This window comes from Acipenser ruthenus, chromosome 6 (genome assembly GCF_902713425.1).
Source record: "Acipenser ruthenus chromosome 6, fAciRut3.2 maternal haplotype, whole genome shotgun sequence".
Taxonomy (NCBI): domain Eukaryota; kingdom Metazoa; phylum Chordata; class Actinopteri; order Acipenseriformes; family Acipenseridae; genus Acipenser; species Acipenser ruthenus.
In genome coordinates, this window is record NC_081194.1 from 37,427,997 (window position 1) to 37,444,791 (window position 16,795).

General features: G+C 42.9%; 1 protein-coding gene across 1 annotated transcript in view; it reads left to right on the forward strand.

The window, feature by feature from the left end:
- Window positions 1–16,536, forward strand: part of LOC117410792 (stathmin-4) — a 32,567-nt gene extending 16,031 nt beyond the window's left edge. Inside the window, exons 3-6 of the mRNA XM_034017615.1 lie at window positions 8,886–8,981; window positions 9,379–9,584; window positions 14,812–15,003; window positions 16,220–16,536. Coding sequence (XP_033873506.1) covers window positions 8,886–8,981; window positions 9,379–9,584; window positions 14,812–15,003; window positions 16,220–16,279 — 554 coding nt within the window. The 3' untranslated portion in view covers window positions 16,280–16,536. The remainder of the gene's footprint in view (window positions 1–8,885; window positions 8,982–9,378; window positions 9,585–14,811; window positions 15,004–16,219) is intronic.
- Window positions 16,537–16,795: the final 259 nt, after the last annotated feature.

Sequence of the window (16,795 nt, forward strand, 5' to 3'; positions counted from 1 at the left end):
CTAACAATATTTAATTGACGTGTTACAAAGATCAAGGATTTACTATGAACACACATTCACACGCAGGCACAAGGAATGTTTAATCAATAGTAGTATTTTATTAAGTACACAAAATAATGAACAGAAATCAGAAAAGTCAGAAAGTAAATGTCTTAAGGGGCGTTCACACCAGACGCTGTGCGGCACTAGCAATGGTTTTCAATGAAGGCGGTTTACGCAAAGCAGCAGAGCGGCGCGCGAGAGATAAAATATTTTCAACTTTTGCCGCACCGCGTCGTGACATACCAACAGCCAATCAGGGAAAAGTCGGAGGTTCCTTTGCGAGGAAGAAATATAAAAATAAAATGGAGGAAAAGCTGTTAGCTTTAATTTCAGATTTCCCGGCGTTGTATAATACAACAATTAATAGTTACCGAGATATTAATAAAAACGCTGCAGCATGGAGGTCTGTTGGTGTACAAATGGGATTACTGAGTGAATGTTAAATATTATTATTTATTTCTTAGCAGACACCCTTATCCAGGGCGACTTACAATTGTTACAAGATATCACATTATTTTTACATACAATTACATTATTTTTTTTTACACATTATTTTTACATACAATTACCCATTTATACAGTTGGGTTTTTACTGGAGCAATCTAGGTAAAGTACCTTGCTCAAGGGTACAGCCTATTTAATGGCCAGTGAAAAAGACTGCGCCAGCTGCCTATTGGCAGCCGGCGTACCAGCTGCCTAATGGCAGCCGGTGAAAAAATACAGTTTGGCGCCCCCTAATCAAAAGGGGGTGCCAACAAAAAACTGTAAATTAAACGTTCAAAACAAAGGGGGGGGTGGTACAGAGCACGCCACCCAGAGCCCACTGGTCGACAAAAGCCGTCATGTCGCCAGTGGACTCCGCGTCGGCGTGTTCCAACGCCACCTGGGAACGAAGGAGGGCCCTGAACATGGCCCCACAGTCAAAGAGACCCTCCCCGGTGATCTTACGCTTCCTGGTCTTGTAGATGGTAAGTTTCCCAAGAGCCAGGAGCAGATTCACCAGGAGGTCCCTCTTCCTGGTGGAGCCACGAACAGGGTGCCCGAAAATAAAAAGGGTGGGGGAAAAATGCAGCCAGAACTGCAGCAGGAGGTTCTTCAAGAACAAAAAGAACGGCTGCAGCCTGGCGCAAAGTAAATAAATGTGGAACACCGACTCGGACTCACCTCAGAAAGGGCATGCGGGGTCCGAGTCGGTGAAGTGACGCAGGACCTCTCCTGACGCGAGCGCTCTGTGTAGCACCCTCCATCCCAGGTCCCCAGCGCCTCTGGGGACCAGCGGGGAGTACAAAGCCTCCCACTGGGGACTCTCGCCCTCCGGGGGTTGGAGGGGCTCCCGCCAAGCGGTGTCTCGGCGGGAGACGAGGGCGAGGAAGTGGAGGGTGTGGAGCGCCATCGCGTACAGGGTCCTCCTCGACACGGAACGAAGGGGGGTCGAGGAGAACTGCGAGGTCCTGCTCAGGTGATTCTCGAGGGGAGGCTGAGGGGGAGCCCGATCCTTTGGTTTGATCAGCAGGACCGGCGAGCTGGGGGTAGGGAGGGACGATGGCTCCCCGGTCCTGAGGACCCCCTCGAGATACCTGACAGAGTCTGGGTGCAAAGCTGCTTTGCACTCCCGGATCGCTCGGCGGGCCGTTCTGAGGGTCCCCTGAGTCGCCCTGGCGACCAGCGACTCGGGAGTCAGCCACGCCGAGCGTTGGTGATCCAGGAGATCCCAGACTCTGGTCACCTTGGCCGAGATCAACAGGCTCCGCACCGCGGGGGATTCCAACGCCTGCGCACCTAGATGGGGGTTGTGCAGCAGGGGCTCCAGAAGGAATTCCTCCCCCTCGGTCGGAACCGCGGACCCCGGCACCTCATGAAATCTCCCACACCGTGAGACAAACAAAAGACAGCACATGCCAACGCATAACATAAACAAAAGACCAGAAGGACAAACGGGACAAACAGATGGATGATTAGTAATTTTTTAGTAGGATGTGACTATGTGTATACCTGCCGCTCAGTGGAGAGGAAAAAACTCCTTGAGGCTGATTAAGGGAAAACCTCTGGTGGCCCCGGCGGACAGGAAGCCCCCACTCCGGGCATACTAGCAATTTTAAAAATGAGCAGCAACTATATAAGAACATAAGAAAGTTTACAAACGAGAGGAGGCCATTCAGCCCATCTTGCTTGTTTGGTTGTTAGTAGCTTGATCCCAGAATCTCATCAAGCAGCTTCTTGAAGGATCCCAGGGTTTCAGCTTCAACAACATTACTGGGGAGTTGGTTCCAGACCCTCACAATTCTCTGTGTAAAAAAGTGCCTCCTATTTTCTGTTCTGAATGCCCCTTTATCTAATCTCCATTTGAGAGGAGGATGAATGAGTGAAAGAATCCACCGCAGAAGAGGGCCAGCTCCCCACATGATCATGATCTGGCTGTGATTGATGTTGGCCCTCGCGGCAGAGGGGGCTGTGCCTACAGAATGACGGGGGGGAGGAGGGAGACCCGCTCTGGAGGCGAGGGTGGAGAGGTGGGTTGAGAACCAGTGATGAGTGATCCTAGGAGCGAGAGAAATCAATGAACAGAGGGTCTGAGGGGGGGCAGATTAGAGGAGGGAGGCCTGCTCTGGAGGGTGGAGAGGTGTGTTGAGAACCAGTGACGAGTGATAATAGGAGCGCGAGGAATCAATGAACTGAGGGTCCTGGGCGGGGGGGTAGAGTCGAGGAGGGAGGCCTGCTCTGGAGGGTGAAGAGGTGGGTTGAGAACCAGTGACGAGTGATCCTAGGAGCGAGAGAAATCAATGAACAGAGGGTCAATTGATTGATAATATCTTGGCAGCGATGTGCAGAGAAATGACCTGCAGTGAGCGAGGCAACAAAGTTTAGATATTAGCAGGAGCACGAAACAATGGCGTCTGAGCGTTTGCTACAAAACTAAACACTAGACAGCAAAGGTGCAAGTGATCAGGGCTTAAATAGAAAATAGATACTAATTAACAGGAAATCAGAAGCCTCCAGCTCCACACCCCCTGAACCACGCAAGCTAACATTTAAAAAAAGGCAAGATACACAAATGATCTCATGAAAGTGGCTAGTTAGCAGAGTGAGAAAGAGACTATAAATATCTAAGCAAAACTGAACATTTTGCACTCCACACCAAATACTAAACAAGGTGCTGTCCCTTTGCTAAGCAAATCTGCAACTCCGGGACTCTGCCGGAATCAAGACAGGACTCTGCCTGAAAACAGACCCAGGACGAGGAAGCAAGCTGTAGGCGAGTCAATGACCAGAAGCAACGAGACTGAGGCCCGGCTGTAAGATAGAATTGTACTGTTAATTATTTAGTTTGCACACTTTGCGTGTAAAATAACTTTTAGTGAAACTTGAGGAAGTAAATATAAGTAATCTACATCATAATGTTGTATAAATAATTTCTTCAAAAGTAAACTTGCCATATACTTAATTTATTTATTAGCTATCCACCGATTTAATTTTTTTTGTATTGGGTGTGTTTTATTGGGTTTTATCGGTTAAAACTGAAAACCAGAAGCCCTAGATATAATCTAAGATTGTCTGCATCATCTCATTTGAGGCTGTGTGCTTGGATGTGGGCGTGTGTGTGTTTGTGAGAAAGCTACTAGAACATAAGTACATAAGAAAGTTTACAAACCAGGAGGCCATTCAGCCCATCTTGCTCGTTTGGTTGTTAGCAGCTTATTGATCCCAGAATCTCATCAAGCAGCTTCTTGAAGGATCCCAGGATGTCAGCTTCAACAACATTACTGGGGAGTTGGTTCCAGACCCTCACAATTCTCTGTGTAAAAAAGTGCCTCCTATTTTCTGTTCTGAATGCCCCTTTATCTAATCTCCATTTGTGACCCCTGGTCCTTATTTCTCTTTTCAGGTCAAAAAAGTCCCCTGGGTCGACATTGTCTATACCTTTTAGGATTTTGAATGCTTGAATCAGACCACTGCGTAGTCTTCTTTGTTCAAGACTGAAAAGATCAATTCTTTTGAATCTACCAGAATCTAAATCATTAATGTAGATCAGGAATAGCAGAGGACCTAATACTGATCCCTGTGGTACACCACTGGTTACCTCGCTCCATTTTGAGGTTTCTCCTCTAATCAGTACTTTCTGTTTTCTACATGTTAACCACTCCCCAATCCATGTGCATGCATTTCCTTGAATCCCTACTGTGTTCAGTTTGAGAATTAATCTTTTATGCAGGACTTTGTCAAAAGCTTTCTGGAAATCTAAATAAACCATGTCGTATGCTTTGCAATTATCCATTTTCAATGTTGCATCCTCAAAAAAGTCAAGCAGGTTAGTTAGACATGATCTCCCTTTCCTAAAACCATGCTGACTGTCTCCCAGGATATTGTTACCATATTGGTAATTTTCCATTTTGGATCTTATTATAGTTTCCATAAGTTTACATATAATAGAAGTAAGGCTTATTGGTCTGCAGTTACTTGGTTCAGTTTTGTCTCCCTTTTTGTGGATCGGTATTACACTTGCTATTTTCCAGTCTGTCGGTACAACCCTTGTGTCAAGAGACTGTTGCATGATCTTGGTTAGCGGTTTGTAAATAACTTCTTTCATTTCTTTGAGTACTATTGGGAGGATCTCATCCGGCCCAGGGGATTTGTTTATTTTAAGAACTCCTAGTCCCTTTAACACTTCTGCCTCTGTTATGCTAAAGTTATTTAAAACTTGATAGGAACAGGTCGACATGTGGGGCATGCTGTCCGTGTCCTCCTTTGTAAAAACCTGTGAAAAGTAATCATTTAATATATTTGCTAATTTTTTTTCTTCATCTATGATTTTGCCATTTGTGTCTCTTACATTTAACCTCCTCTTTGAATGTTCTCTTGCTGTTATAAGATTGGAAAAACATTTTGGAATTGGTTTTAGCCGCCTTAGCAATATTGATTTCTATCCCTCTCTTGGCCTTTATAACTTCCTTTTTGACTTGTGTTTGCAGTTCCAAGTACTCTGTGTACTTTGTTTTTGGTCCCTTTTAAACGCTCTGTAAAGTGTCTTTTTTCGCTGAATATATTTTTTAATTGATCTATTAAACCATTTTGGCCATTTTGTTTTATATTTAGATCTGTCTACTTTTGGGATGTAATTGTTTTGCGCATCTAGTACAACATTTTTAAAAAACAGCCATCCTTTTTCTGTGGATGTTTTCTCTATTTTACTCCAATCTACTTCTGTCAGTCTCTGTTTCATACCTTCATAGTTTGCTTTTCTAAAATTGTAAACCTTCGTTTTAGTCATTACTTTTGGGGTTTTAAAAAATACTTCAAATGAGACCATGTTGTGGTCTGAGTTTTCCCACTGGCTCTCTGACCTCTGTTTTAGTTATTCTGTCTTCATTATTTGAAAAGACTAAATCAAGGCATGCCTCCCCTCTAGTCGGTGCCTTGACAAATTTGTCTTGTGTTCAAGCAAAAAATATCAGGTTCCCCACATTTCTGATATATTTTTCTTGTAGCAAAACCTGACCATTCATCACACTGACATTCTTTTTATTATGTATATTTATTTATTACACGATTCCAGCCATCACATTGAAACAGTTAGTAGCATTCTAAAACTGGGCAGAAGAAATATGACAGGGGCAGTGTCACAAAGACGGCCGGAGTGGGTGGCGTCAGACCAGAGCCAGGAAATAAATAAACAGAGAGATGTGGTTTGGTGAAGCTGGGCGCGTGATCACGCTCAGCATTTAATAAACAGACCAGAAAATAAAAGGTTTTAACACAAAACACGGGACACGGCACTTCACGCCAAAAATAAAGAGACAAACAAAACGGACTATACAGTAAACAGACGGACAGACATACAAACAAACACGGTGAGTTTTAAATAAACAAGTATCGTGCTGGTCCTACCAGCACGTAATAGCAATTGATATTTAACCTAACTTTTATTTCTCCTTCTCTCTCACCCGTTCTCCACTCACGAACACCGAACCTCGAGTGAATGAAAATGTGTCTATATATACTGTTGTGCTGGGATTCAATTACTAATTAATTATTCACTTGAATCCCAGCACATGAATTAATTCTGTGCAACCCCGTGCTTGCATATTACATTTAACCAGCACGTGAAGTGATTTGTGCTCTCCTCGTGCCTAAATACAAATCTACACTTTTTAAATACCACGTGAAACACAGACCCATTTATATCCCGTGTACCAATCTATACACCAACATTAACACACGCACGCAACATACAACACATAACACACAACTGCACACAGGGGCGGGGCACATTGCCACATATAGCCCCCCTTGTGCGCAGCACACATGGCCTCAACGGCCACCTCCCCCCTTAAAAATCCAGCAGTCCAGGACAAAGTCTCGGGCTGGGAAGGGAGGCTTCAGTGGGCCCCTGGCTGGCCATGCTGTCAGCACACCTGCCGGTAGTGGCACGGCTGACAGCCTGCTAGTCCACGCTTGCAGCGAACTTGCTGCGGGGGATGCTGGTCTCCTGACCTCTCCCCCTCCCTTCGTAGCCGGTAGCTCCCCTTGGTGGGGCTCTGACCACAGTACTGCCGGCAGCGAAGAAGCTGCAGTGGGAGCAGGTCTCCGGACCTCCCCCACGAACTCCGGCAGCGAAACTGCTGCAGTGGGAGCAGGTCTCCGGACCTCCCCCACGATCTCCGGCAGCGAAACTGCTGCAGTGGGAGCAGGTCTCCGGACCTCCCCCACGATCTCCGGCAGCGAAACTGCTGCAGTGGGAGCAGGTCTCCGGACCTCCCCCACGATCTCCGGCAGCGAAACTGCTGCTGGGGTTGGTGGTCTCCAGACCTCCTCCCCCTTCTTCGTGGCCGACAGCTCCCCTTTCTGGGGCTCCGGCCACCCTACTCCCTGTGGTGGAGGCAGAGGCAGCTCCTGCTCCTCTGCTCCTGGAGGTGGTGGAGGCAGAGGCAGCTCCTGCTCCTCTGCTCCTGGAAGTGGCAGAGGCAGCTCCTGCTCCTCTGCTCCTGACGGTGGTGGTGGCGAAGGCAGAGGCAGCTCCTGCTGCTCTGCTCCTTCCGGTGGAGGTGGCGGAGGCAGAGGCAGCTCCGGCTGCTCTGCTCCTGCCGGTGAAGGTGGGAGCAGCATGTAGTTTCCTGCCGATGGAGGTGGGAGCAGCGTGTAGTCTCCCCCTTTTCCAGGGGACTGGTGCTGCTCTGCCTCTCTTGCAGGGAACTGGTGCGGCTCCGCCTTTGACGGGGAAACCAGCAGGCATTCTCCCTCTGCTGGTGGAGGTGGAACCAGCAGGCATTCTCCCTCTGCTGGTAGCTTGGGTCCTGGGGCTGTGGAAGCCCCGACTTCCCTCTCTTCGGGCTGTGGACGCACCGACTCCTCCCTTTTGGGCTGTGGACGCACCGACTCCTCCCTTTTGGGCTGTGGATGCACCGACTCCCCCCTCTTGGGCTGTGGACGCACCGACTCCCCCCTCTTGGGCTGTGGACGTTCGGGCTCCCCCCACTCAGGCGTAGGACGTTTGGGCTCCTCCCACTCAGGCGTAGGACATTCGGGCTCCTCCCACTCAGGCGTAGGACGTTCGGGCTCCTCCCACTTGGGCTGTGGACACTCAGGCTCCTCCCGCTTGGGCTGTGGACACACAGGCTCCTCCCACTTGGGCTGTGGACGCTCTGGCTCCTCCCGCTCGGGCTGTGGACACTCAGGCTCCTCCCACTTGGGCTGTGGACGCTCTGGCTCCTCCCGCTCGGGCTGTGGACGCAAAACCAGCAGGCATTCTTCCTCTGCTGGTGGAGACGGGGACAGCAGGCATTCTTCCTCTGCTGGTGGACCTGCTACCTGGGCTGCTGTTCCACTTATAATTGCCTCCAGGTAGCTGAGGACCAACCCCACACCTTCCTCCCAGGTGCTTAGGGTCTGTTCCCTCGCACATGCCTCCCATCGCTCCTTATCCATAAACTGCAGGAACCGGACGACTACTGGTATAGACTGGGCCTCCAGCCCAGCATTTTCCAGCATCCAGTCCAGCACTTTGATGGCGTCTTCTGCCATTTTTTTTTTTTTTTTTTTTTTTTTAAATCCAAAAATGCGGTTCCTGCTCTGGCCTGAGTCCTGGAGGCGCTGTAGATCCCACGCAGGACACCACGTGTCACAAAGACGGCCGGAGTGGGTGGCGTCAGACCAGAGCCAGGAAATAAATAAACAGAGAAATGCGGTTTGGTGAAGCTGGGCGCGTGATCGCGCTCAGCATTTAATAAACAGAACAGAAAATAAAAGGTTTTAACACAAAACACGGGACACGGCACTTCACGCCAAAAATAAAGAGACAAACAAAACGGACTATACAGTAAACAGACAGACAGACACACAAACAAACACGGTGAGTTTTAAATAAACAAGTATCGTGCTGGTCCTACCAGCACGTAATAGCAATTGATATTTAACCTAACTTTTATTTCTCCTTCTCTCTCACCCGTTCTCCACTCACGAACACCGAACCTCGAGTGAATGAAAATGTGTCTATATATACTGTTGTGCTGGGATTCAATTACTAATTAATTATTCACTTGAATCCCAGCACGTGAATTAATTCTGTGCAACCCCGTGCTCGCATATTACATTTAACCAGCACGTGAAGTGATTTGTGCTCTCCTCGTGCCTAAATACAAATCTACACTTTTTAAATACCACGTGAAACACAGACCCGTTTATATCCCATGTACCAATCTATACACCAACATTAACACAAGCACGCAACATACAACACATAACACACAATTGCACACAGGGGCGGGGCACATTGCCACAGGCAGGAATAAATTAATGTATGAAGTACAGTAATTGTTTAAATAAACACAATGGCTTGTTTTTATGTGCAGTTTACAAAGAGAAGATGAAGGAGCTCCCCCTCGTTTCTCTTTTCTGCTCCTGTCTACTTGCTGAGCCACGGGATAAGCCTACTTACAAAGTCCAAGGTAAAAGAAAAACAACATATAGTCTTTGCTGTTTTAATGTAGTTATTTAAGTAATAATAATATATGAAGCAGGATTGCTAAATGTATATATTGGGCTATTTATTTGCCAGAATTTGTGCAGAGAAAGCATCTTGCTTTCTTGGAAATCATAGTATTTCATTGTATTTCAGTCCCAGTAAGCTGGAGCTCAGAACTAAATATATATATATATATATATATATATATATATATATATATATATATATATATATATATATGGTCAAATGGGTATACAGTTAAAAGTGCTTCTATAATTGTACCATGTTAACTTTCCTATCTATGTATCTGTACTTTAAAATGCATAAGTTTTTTTCTTGGCAGAGCAACTTCTCATACCTCTAACTCACTCTCACTTCAGATGCGGTAGACCTAAGCTGGTGTGTGATCAAAGATGTGGAGGTTATTGAGTTGAACAAGCGTGCCTCTGGACAGGCCTTTGAAGTGATTCTGAAGCCCCCCTCTTTTGATGGGATCCCTGAGTTTAATGCCTCACTCCCCCAGAGACGAGACCCCTCCCTGGAAGAGATCCAGAAGAAATTGGAAGCGGCGGAGGAGAGAAGAAAGGTAAGAAAAAGAAGGGCCATTGTAGAATGCAATTCTTGGTTACACTTTACAATGTATGTTTAGTACAAAACAATACAATTATCTGCCTAAGCACAGTCAAAGAATAAAGCGAAAAAAGTGAGGTGTAATACACTAACATCATTCTTTTATCTGTCTGTTACAGGATGGCCGTCTAGAAAGACTAGCAGAGTCACAATTTACTCCTCCGTGGAGATAGTTCCAGGTTTATTATTTAAACCAAAAATGATAATAAAACAAAACTCAAATTTACACAAACATGCAATATAAGGGAAATGTTAACTAAATTAAACAGCCAGAGGTCTTCCGAATATCTCCTTCTTTAGGCCCTCGTCTGGCTTCCGGATCCTTTCCTCATGCCAGGTTTTCCGGTTCTGTAAAGAAAAGATTCCACCTCTGCTGGTATTGTGGATATTTCCCTTTTTTTGTGCGAGTCCTACGCATTCCCATGGACCAACCCCAAGTGTTGCAACCAGAGCCCTTTTATGACTTGGAACACCCCCCAATCAGTGGAATACCAATCAGTGATTGATATTTAAATTGCCTGCTGATTCTGGAGTTTTCCAGCACATTCTCCTATTGCTGCCCCCAACAAAGATGGCGACCGCTCTTTTGGGACTACTGCCCAAAAGCCGGAACTTCCGCGTCATGCCCTCTCTATTGAAAGCCTCGAGGTTGGTTCATAGCCCCCTGGTGGTTGGGAGGTCGAATTTTAGCATAAGATCGCTTTACGTCGTCACACTGTCCTTTACACTCCATGGCCCATATGCCTAAAACTTAATGCCTCCTTTATCGTGCCAATAATAGTGTTCAACCCTTTGCAGTCCATTTATTAATTGCGCGTCAGGCACATCAGGTCTAATTAATTTTCACACACGCAGTTAATTTTAGACGCGCTGTTTAAAATGTAATTTTTTCCACAGTCAAACGGGTTTAAATGGCCCTGCATATCAACAAAGCACTCACTAGGCATCTCCAGCCCCGCCCCACCCTTTCGTTCGCTATCGCTTTCACCTATGTAAGAAATAAATAATAATAAAACTAATAGTCGTACATACCGATCAATCATCTCCTGATCACTCGTTTTATCACCAAACTCCTCAATAATGAGATCCAAGTCATTATTTTATTACTATAACATCTGAAAAAAGCTCTGCAATTGTCCATGATAGTCTCTGTGCGCTGACGCACTCAGCCAGCTTGTTTACTATGACCGCCCCGTTATCTGATACCAGGGCCATGTATGACTATTCATGAGATACGCCTTTTTTTTAAAAAAATTTTTTCGACTTGTCTCGGCTCCTGTCGCTCCCACTCGGCAATTGAATGGTTTTCTCGGCTTTTTCCGGAGAAAAAACGACTAGAAACCCGTTTTTTGCGTTGCTATAATGATGTCGGACCCAGTCCGACAAAGGACCTAAGAGGAATAATTGCAATGTCGGACCCAGTCCGACAATGGACCGCAAAGGATTAGCATTTAAGCCAATAGTAGTAATAATAATAATTTAAAAAAATTTGTCTTTAATTATCTGGTAATTAGGTCATTTAAGTATTTTGTTATTTGTACACATACATTAAATTGCATTGTTAAATCGTCTGAACAGGATAGGCTACTTACTAGTTGGAAAACATATAAAATCAGGTTTGTAGCCTACTCTTTGCTCTCAGGGGTTCCCAAACTTTTTTTGCTGTGCCTTTTTTTGCAGCAGCAGCAGCAGCAGCCTTCACCAATCCTGGACCTGCATTTGCACCCCTAAAATGCTGGCGGGAGATTGGGGTCTGAATGGCATGGGGGTCTGAATGGCATGACAGACTGGCACCCAACACTCCCCACCCCTGCCAGCTAGTGGTGTGACACAGCAAAATATTATGTAATACATAAACATAAAAGACAAACAAACGGGACAGTCAATAAATCCAGCAATGATGGAAATTGCCGGGTTGTTACAATATTGTAGCATTGAGCGTGCTGTAGGTTCTCCCAGGATACAGCGGCAAAATTGCAACATTTAAATACGTGACTAATATTTAATAAAGTTATAATATATATTTTTATGATGGATACACTTTTACACACAATTCGGATTTGTATTAACATCAATACATAGTCATTTATTCTTGTTCTTGTTCGACATTTAAATGAAAAAGTAAGGAGAATTTAAAACCCATTTAATTTTTACAGCCAAACCCTGTAAAACTGATTGTACTATTATTATTACAGTATTGTTATTACAGTATACTTTTTTGTTTATATCACGGTCTGGTTTTACTAGTAGTAACGTCCTTAGTGCTTTTAACCAAAGCTATGATCATTGACATTTCAATTTGTTTATGTTTATGAAATAATATTATACTGTATTATTGTTAATACTAGAATAATAATAGTAATAAAATCTGTTTAATTTATGGTGTTTCACATTTAAAAACAGAATCAAGAATGAGAACAAGGGTGCAACATTTTAATAAGTCACTAGTCTTTATTAATGTTAATGCAATTATGAATAGTAATTGTAATGTTTATCCAGCTTAATTTTTTATTATAACTTTATTTTAACTTTATAAAAGATTAATTTAATTAAATCGTCTGTCTGTTTTCTACATTCTGCATGCAGCAAAACCCGTAAATTAAACTAAAAGCTAAGAGCCTCTATTTATCTTCTCTCATATTTTTTTATATAGCACCTTTCATAGCTGACCACCATCACAATGCACTTTACAGAGGTAGGCTGTGAACTTGTGCATTATATGTAGAGTCACTTATAATAGGACATTGATTTAACATCTCATCCATAGAATGGAGCACAAGATGGTTAAGTGACTTGCTCAGGTTCACACAGTGAGTCAGTCGGTGGCAGAGGTGGGATTTTTAACCGATGACCTTCTGATGACTGTACCCTCCTATTTATAAACTGCAGGTGTATCTAAATCAAATTTTTTTTTATTTAATTTTTTTTGTGAAAAATGTATTTGATATTAAAACTCGCTGCTGCTGCACTTTCAAATGAAGAAGGGCTGGGTGATAGAGTCACTGAGCTACGATAGGTCTGAAACGACAGAGTTCTGTGGAAGGGGATTAGTCAGATTTAACATGATCCCTGCCTGGGTAGTTGATTGAGTCAATCATCCTGGAGGCCCATGGAGTCTGCCATTTACCGTGGAGCTTTTACAATCGCCAGGAAGTCATTAAAGTATTTTCCAGTCAGGTATTGGTGCCTCCCAATAACCTTGTCGCGCCCCCACAGTTTGAAAGCCTCTGCTCTTAAGTGGAGAAAATAGCATGGTTCGTGTGCTTCTGTGAGCTGTTTATCAGGAGGAGGGATATATCTTGTTCGAAGATGGTCCTCCTAGAAGAGTGAGAAGAATCCACAGATTTCTTTTTTTTTTTACAGTCCGACGTTCACCTTATAATAATAATATCTTTATAGCGCCTTTCATAGTGGACCAGAGTGCTTCATGTGTAAATAGTGTGTGTGGGAATGTAAGGTTGGCAGGGATGGGGTTAATTCTTTCACTACCAACAATCACAGGTGTGGCAATTCTTCAATTCGGAGAATGACCACCTGTATGAAAGAAGAAATCCTTTGTGTGGGGGAGAAGGGAGTTAGATGAGTGTAACTGTGTGAAACTGTGTTTGCTTGTTTTCTTTGAGTCTTTATTTTGGCCCTTGTGCTCTTTTTTTTTTTTTGTCCTGTTTTGTTCTGTTTATTGTGTGATGAATGTGTGCAGAATCGCTTCACTGCAGCTTCTGTCTCCGACTCTCTAATTCCTGCTGGTAACATCTTTGGCCAGAGGGCTATCCTGTCACAGCTACCAACTGCATTAACCCAATCAGCTGTCTTTTGTCAGAATTTTTTCAGAGCACCACATAACCCATTGTATTTCTGAAGAGCTAATCTGATTGGCAATTACTTATTTTAATCCTGCAAGTTCCTGAGAAGTGAATTTGGGTTTTCTTAACCTTTCACGTCCAGCACCTTTTTTGTACCCTTGCTAATACAGATGCCATTATGCTGTACATTCTGATATGCTTAACACAATGTATGTCCCCCAATAATAGCCAATTCAGTGTTTACTTTGGGGGTTTTAAAAAACACTTCAAATGACAGCATGTTGTGGTCTGAGTTTGCCAATGCCTCTCTGACCTCTGTTTTAGTTATTCTGTCTTCGTTATTTGAAAAGACTAAATCAAGGCATGCCTCCCCTCTAGTCGGTGCCTTGACAAATTGAGTTAGGAAGCAGTCATTTGTCATTTCCACCATTTCAATTTCGTCGATCGTGCTCCCCACCAGGTTCTCCCATTTTATATGGGGGAAGTTGAAATCCCCCATTAGTATGGCTTCTCCTTTTCTACACGCATTTCTAATGTCATTGTATAACAGATTATTTTGTACTATTGGGAGGATCTCATCTGGCCTGGGAATAGTTTATTTTAAGAGATCCTAGTCCCTTTAACATGTCTACCTCTGTTATGCTAAAGTTATTTAAAACTGGATAGCAACAGGTCGACATGTGTGGCATGTTGTCCGTATCCTCCTTTGTAAAAACTTGTGAAAAGTAATCTTTTCATATATTTGTTATTTTTATCTCTTCATCTATGATATTGCCATTTGTATCTCTTAGACATTTTACTTCTCCTTGAATGTCCTTTTGCTGTTATAATATTGGAAACACTTTTTGGAATTAGTTTTAGCACCCTTGGCAATGTGGATTTCTATCTCTCTCTTGGCCTTTTTGACTTTTTTGTGTGTACTTTGTTCTTGGTCCATTTTAAACGCTTTGTAAAGTGCCTTTTTTCTCTGAATATATTTTTTAATTAATCTATTAAACCATTTTGGCCATTTTGTTTTTGATTTTGATTTGTCAACTTTTGGGATGTATTTGTTTTGTGCCTCTAGTACTACATTTTTGAAAAATAGCCATCCTCTGTGGATATTTTCTCTATTTTACTCCAATCTACTTCTGTTAGTCTCTGTTTCATTCCTTCATAGTTTGCCTTTTTAATGATCCAAAGAGATCAAAATAGAACACTACTTCTATTATGGATCATGAGTAAACACATTACTGGGCAGTAGTGCTTGTTCAAGCATGTCAGAAGAATTAAGTTGGTCCCCTAAGTGAAAAACCCAGAATCCAGGTTGCCCGGTCGGAAAAGTCCAACTTGGATTTGAAAAAATATGGTATATTTTTTATGTTTTCATGCATTACATAGTTCCAAGAGGCAGAGCTGCTGAAGCACTTGGCAGAGAAGAGAGAACATGAGCGAGAGGTGATCCAGAAGGCCATTGAGGAGAGCAACAACTTCAGCAAAATGGCCAAGGAGAAGCTGGAACAGAAAATGGAGACCAACAAGGAGAACCGAGAGGCCCTGCTGGCAGCCATGTTGGGACGCCTGCAGGAGAAGGTACACATTTTTTGGAATGCAGTGCTCATAAAAGACAAGGGAGCTTCACTCAGTTCAGTTATTTGTGATGGATTTTGTTCTGGGGCAGATCTGCCCTACAGGCAGAATAACACGTCTCCAATCTGATTGGTTTACTATGGAAAGAACATTGCTCTCTGAATAATACTCAAAATAAGAATATTCTGTAGAAAAACCCAACATACTCTATTACTAGCCTAAATTATATAAAACATTAAAAACGATACCTTCTTATTAATACAATTGCGACTGCATGTTGGAAAATGTTGCTTAATTAATATGAGGGAAGCTTAAATAAATGCTTTATTAAATAAAGTTAAAGCTCTGAAAACAGATGTTAAAAAATAAAGCTTAAAAATAAGATTACTTAATTAATACTGTAAAAGTATGCATGCATGTTTTGTTAAAATAGCAAGTAAAACTTTGCAAGTTTAAGCAAATGAGCAACGGAATACCCCTCATTTTCTATTACGTTTTTTTTTTAATTTTTATAAATCTTTCTAAATCGAAAAGTTTGTAAGTTAATATAATATAAATGAACAACTCCCTCCAAATCAGTGGCTTCTTTCAACAGTCAAAAGTAAAATAATAACCCTGCCTCCAAATGAAAACCAATCAATTGGAGAAATGTCATTACAACAAAACTCTGCCGCCTTTTCATAGTAAACCAATCAGATTGGAGATGTGTTATTCTGCTTTCGGGGCAGATCTGCCCCCAGAACAAAATTCATCGCAAATAACTTAACTAAGCAGGAGCTTCCCTCCACTGCTCTGTAATCGCACCTCAATCCTTATCTGAACACCCTTTGCATGTTTTCAGTCCACTGTCTCTCTCAAGCAAAGACAGAGGATTATGTTGTAGTTTTGTGATGTGGACTAATGCTCCTGACGTAAAGGCATTACAGACCCCTTATTTTATTTCATTTATACAGCACTTGTTTAGCCCTACCAACTCTGATAAGCTGAGTCTTACCAGTTAGACGGAAAAGCTTCAAAAAGTAGCCATCAGGATTGGGTGTTGTTGATTTAGCTTTATGCTCTGGGTCTGAAGTCAATACCAGTGTTATTTAGAGTATTCTTACTTTGTGTTTTGCATAATCTGGTGATCAAATGTTGTAATTGGGCTACAAAGAGAATATCAAAGTTTCTAATAAAGTCAGATCTGAATAAAGAAAAGTTTTATTTTCTTTTATTTCAGGACAAGCATGCAGAAGAAGTGAGAAAAAACAAGGAGCTGAAAGAGGAAGCTTCTCGATAGATGGAAAAAAACATGGGACTCATTTTACTTGTTAAGAATAAAAAAGAGAATCCCAGATTTTTTATGTGATGAAGATTTGAAAAAAGGAAAGCTTTAAATCCATATGAGAAAAATGCAGTCGGTGTTCATCTGTGTCGCAAAACAAGGTGTACCAACTCATGTTGGCCAAACGGTTTCAAGGCTAGGATTGTAAAGAGGATTTAAAAGACTGATTGGTCCGGTCCAGTTATTAAAACAAGTCACTTGTTTTAAAAAGGTTTTTGAGTACTTTTCTGGTGTCATGGTTAATGCTTTTATTTGGAATGATCCTGACCAAAATTTCCTATGCTTCATAGTCACTTCAAATATTTAAAATCGGCAACAGAAGGATTTATGTATACTGAGCTGCAAGGTATTGCTTATTTGCAGACTTTTTTTCCTGATCTTCCAGGGAACATTGACAACAGTGCTTCTCAATTGAACTTTTAACTGCATGAAAGTATGAATTGCATTTTTAGGGCAGTCTAAGCTTAACTT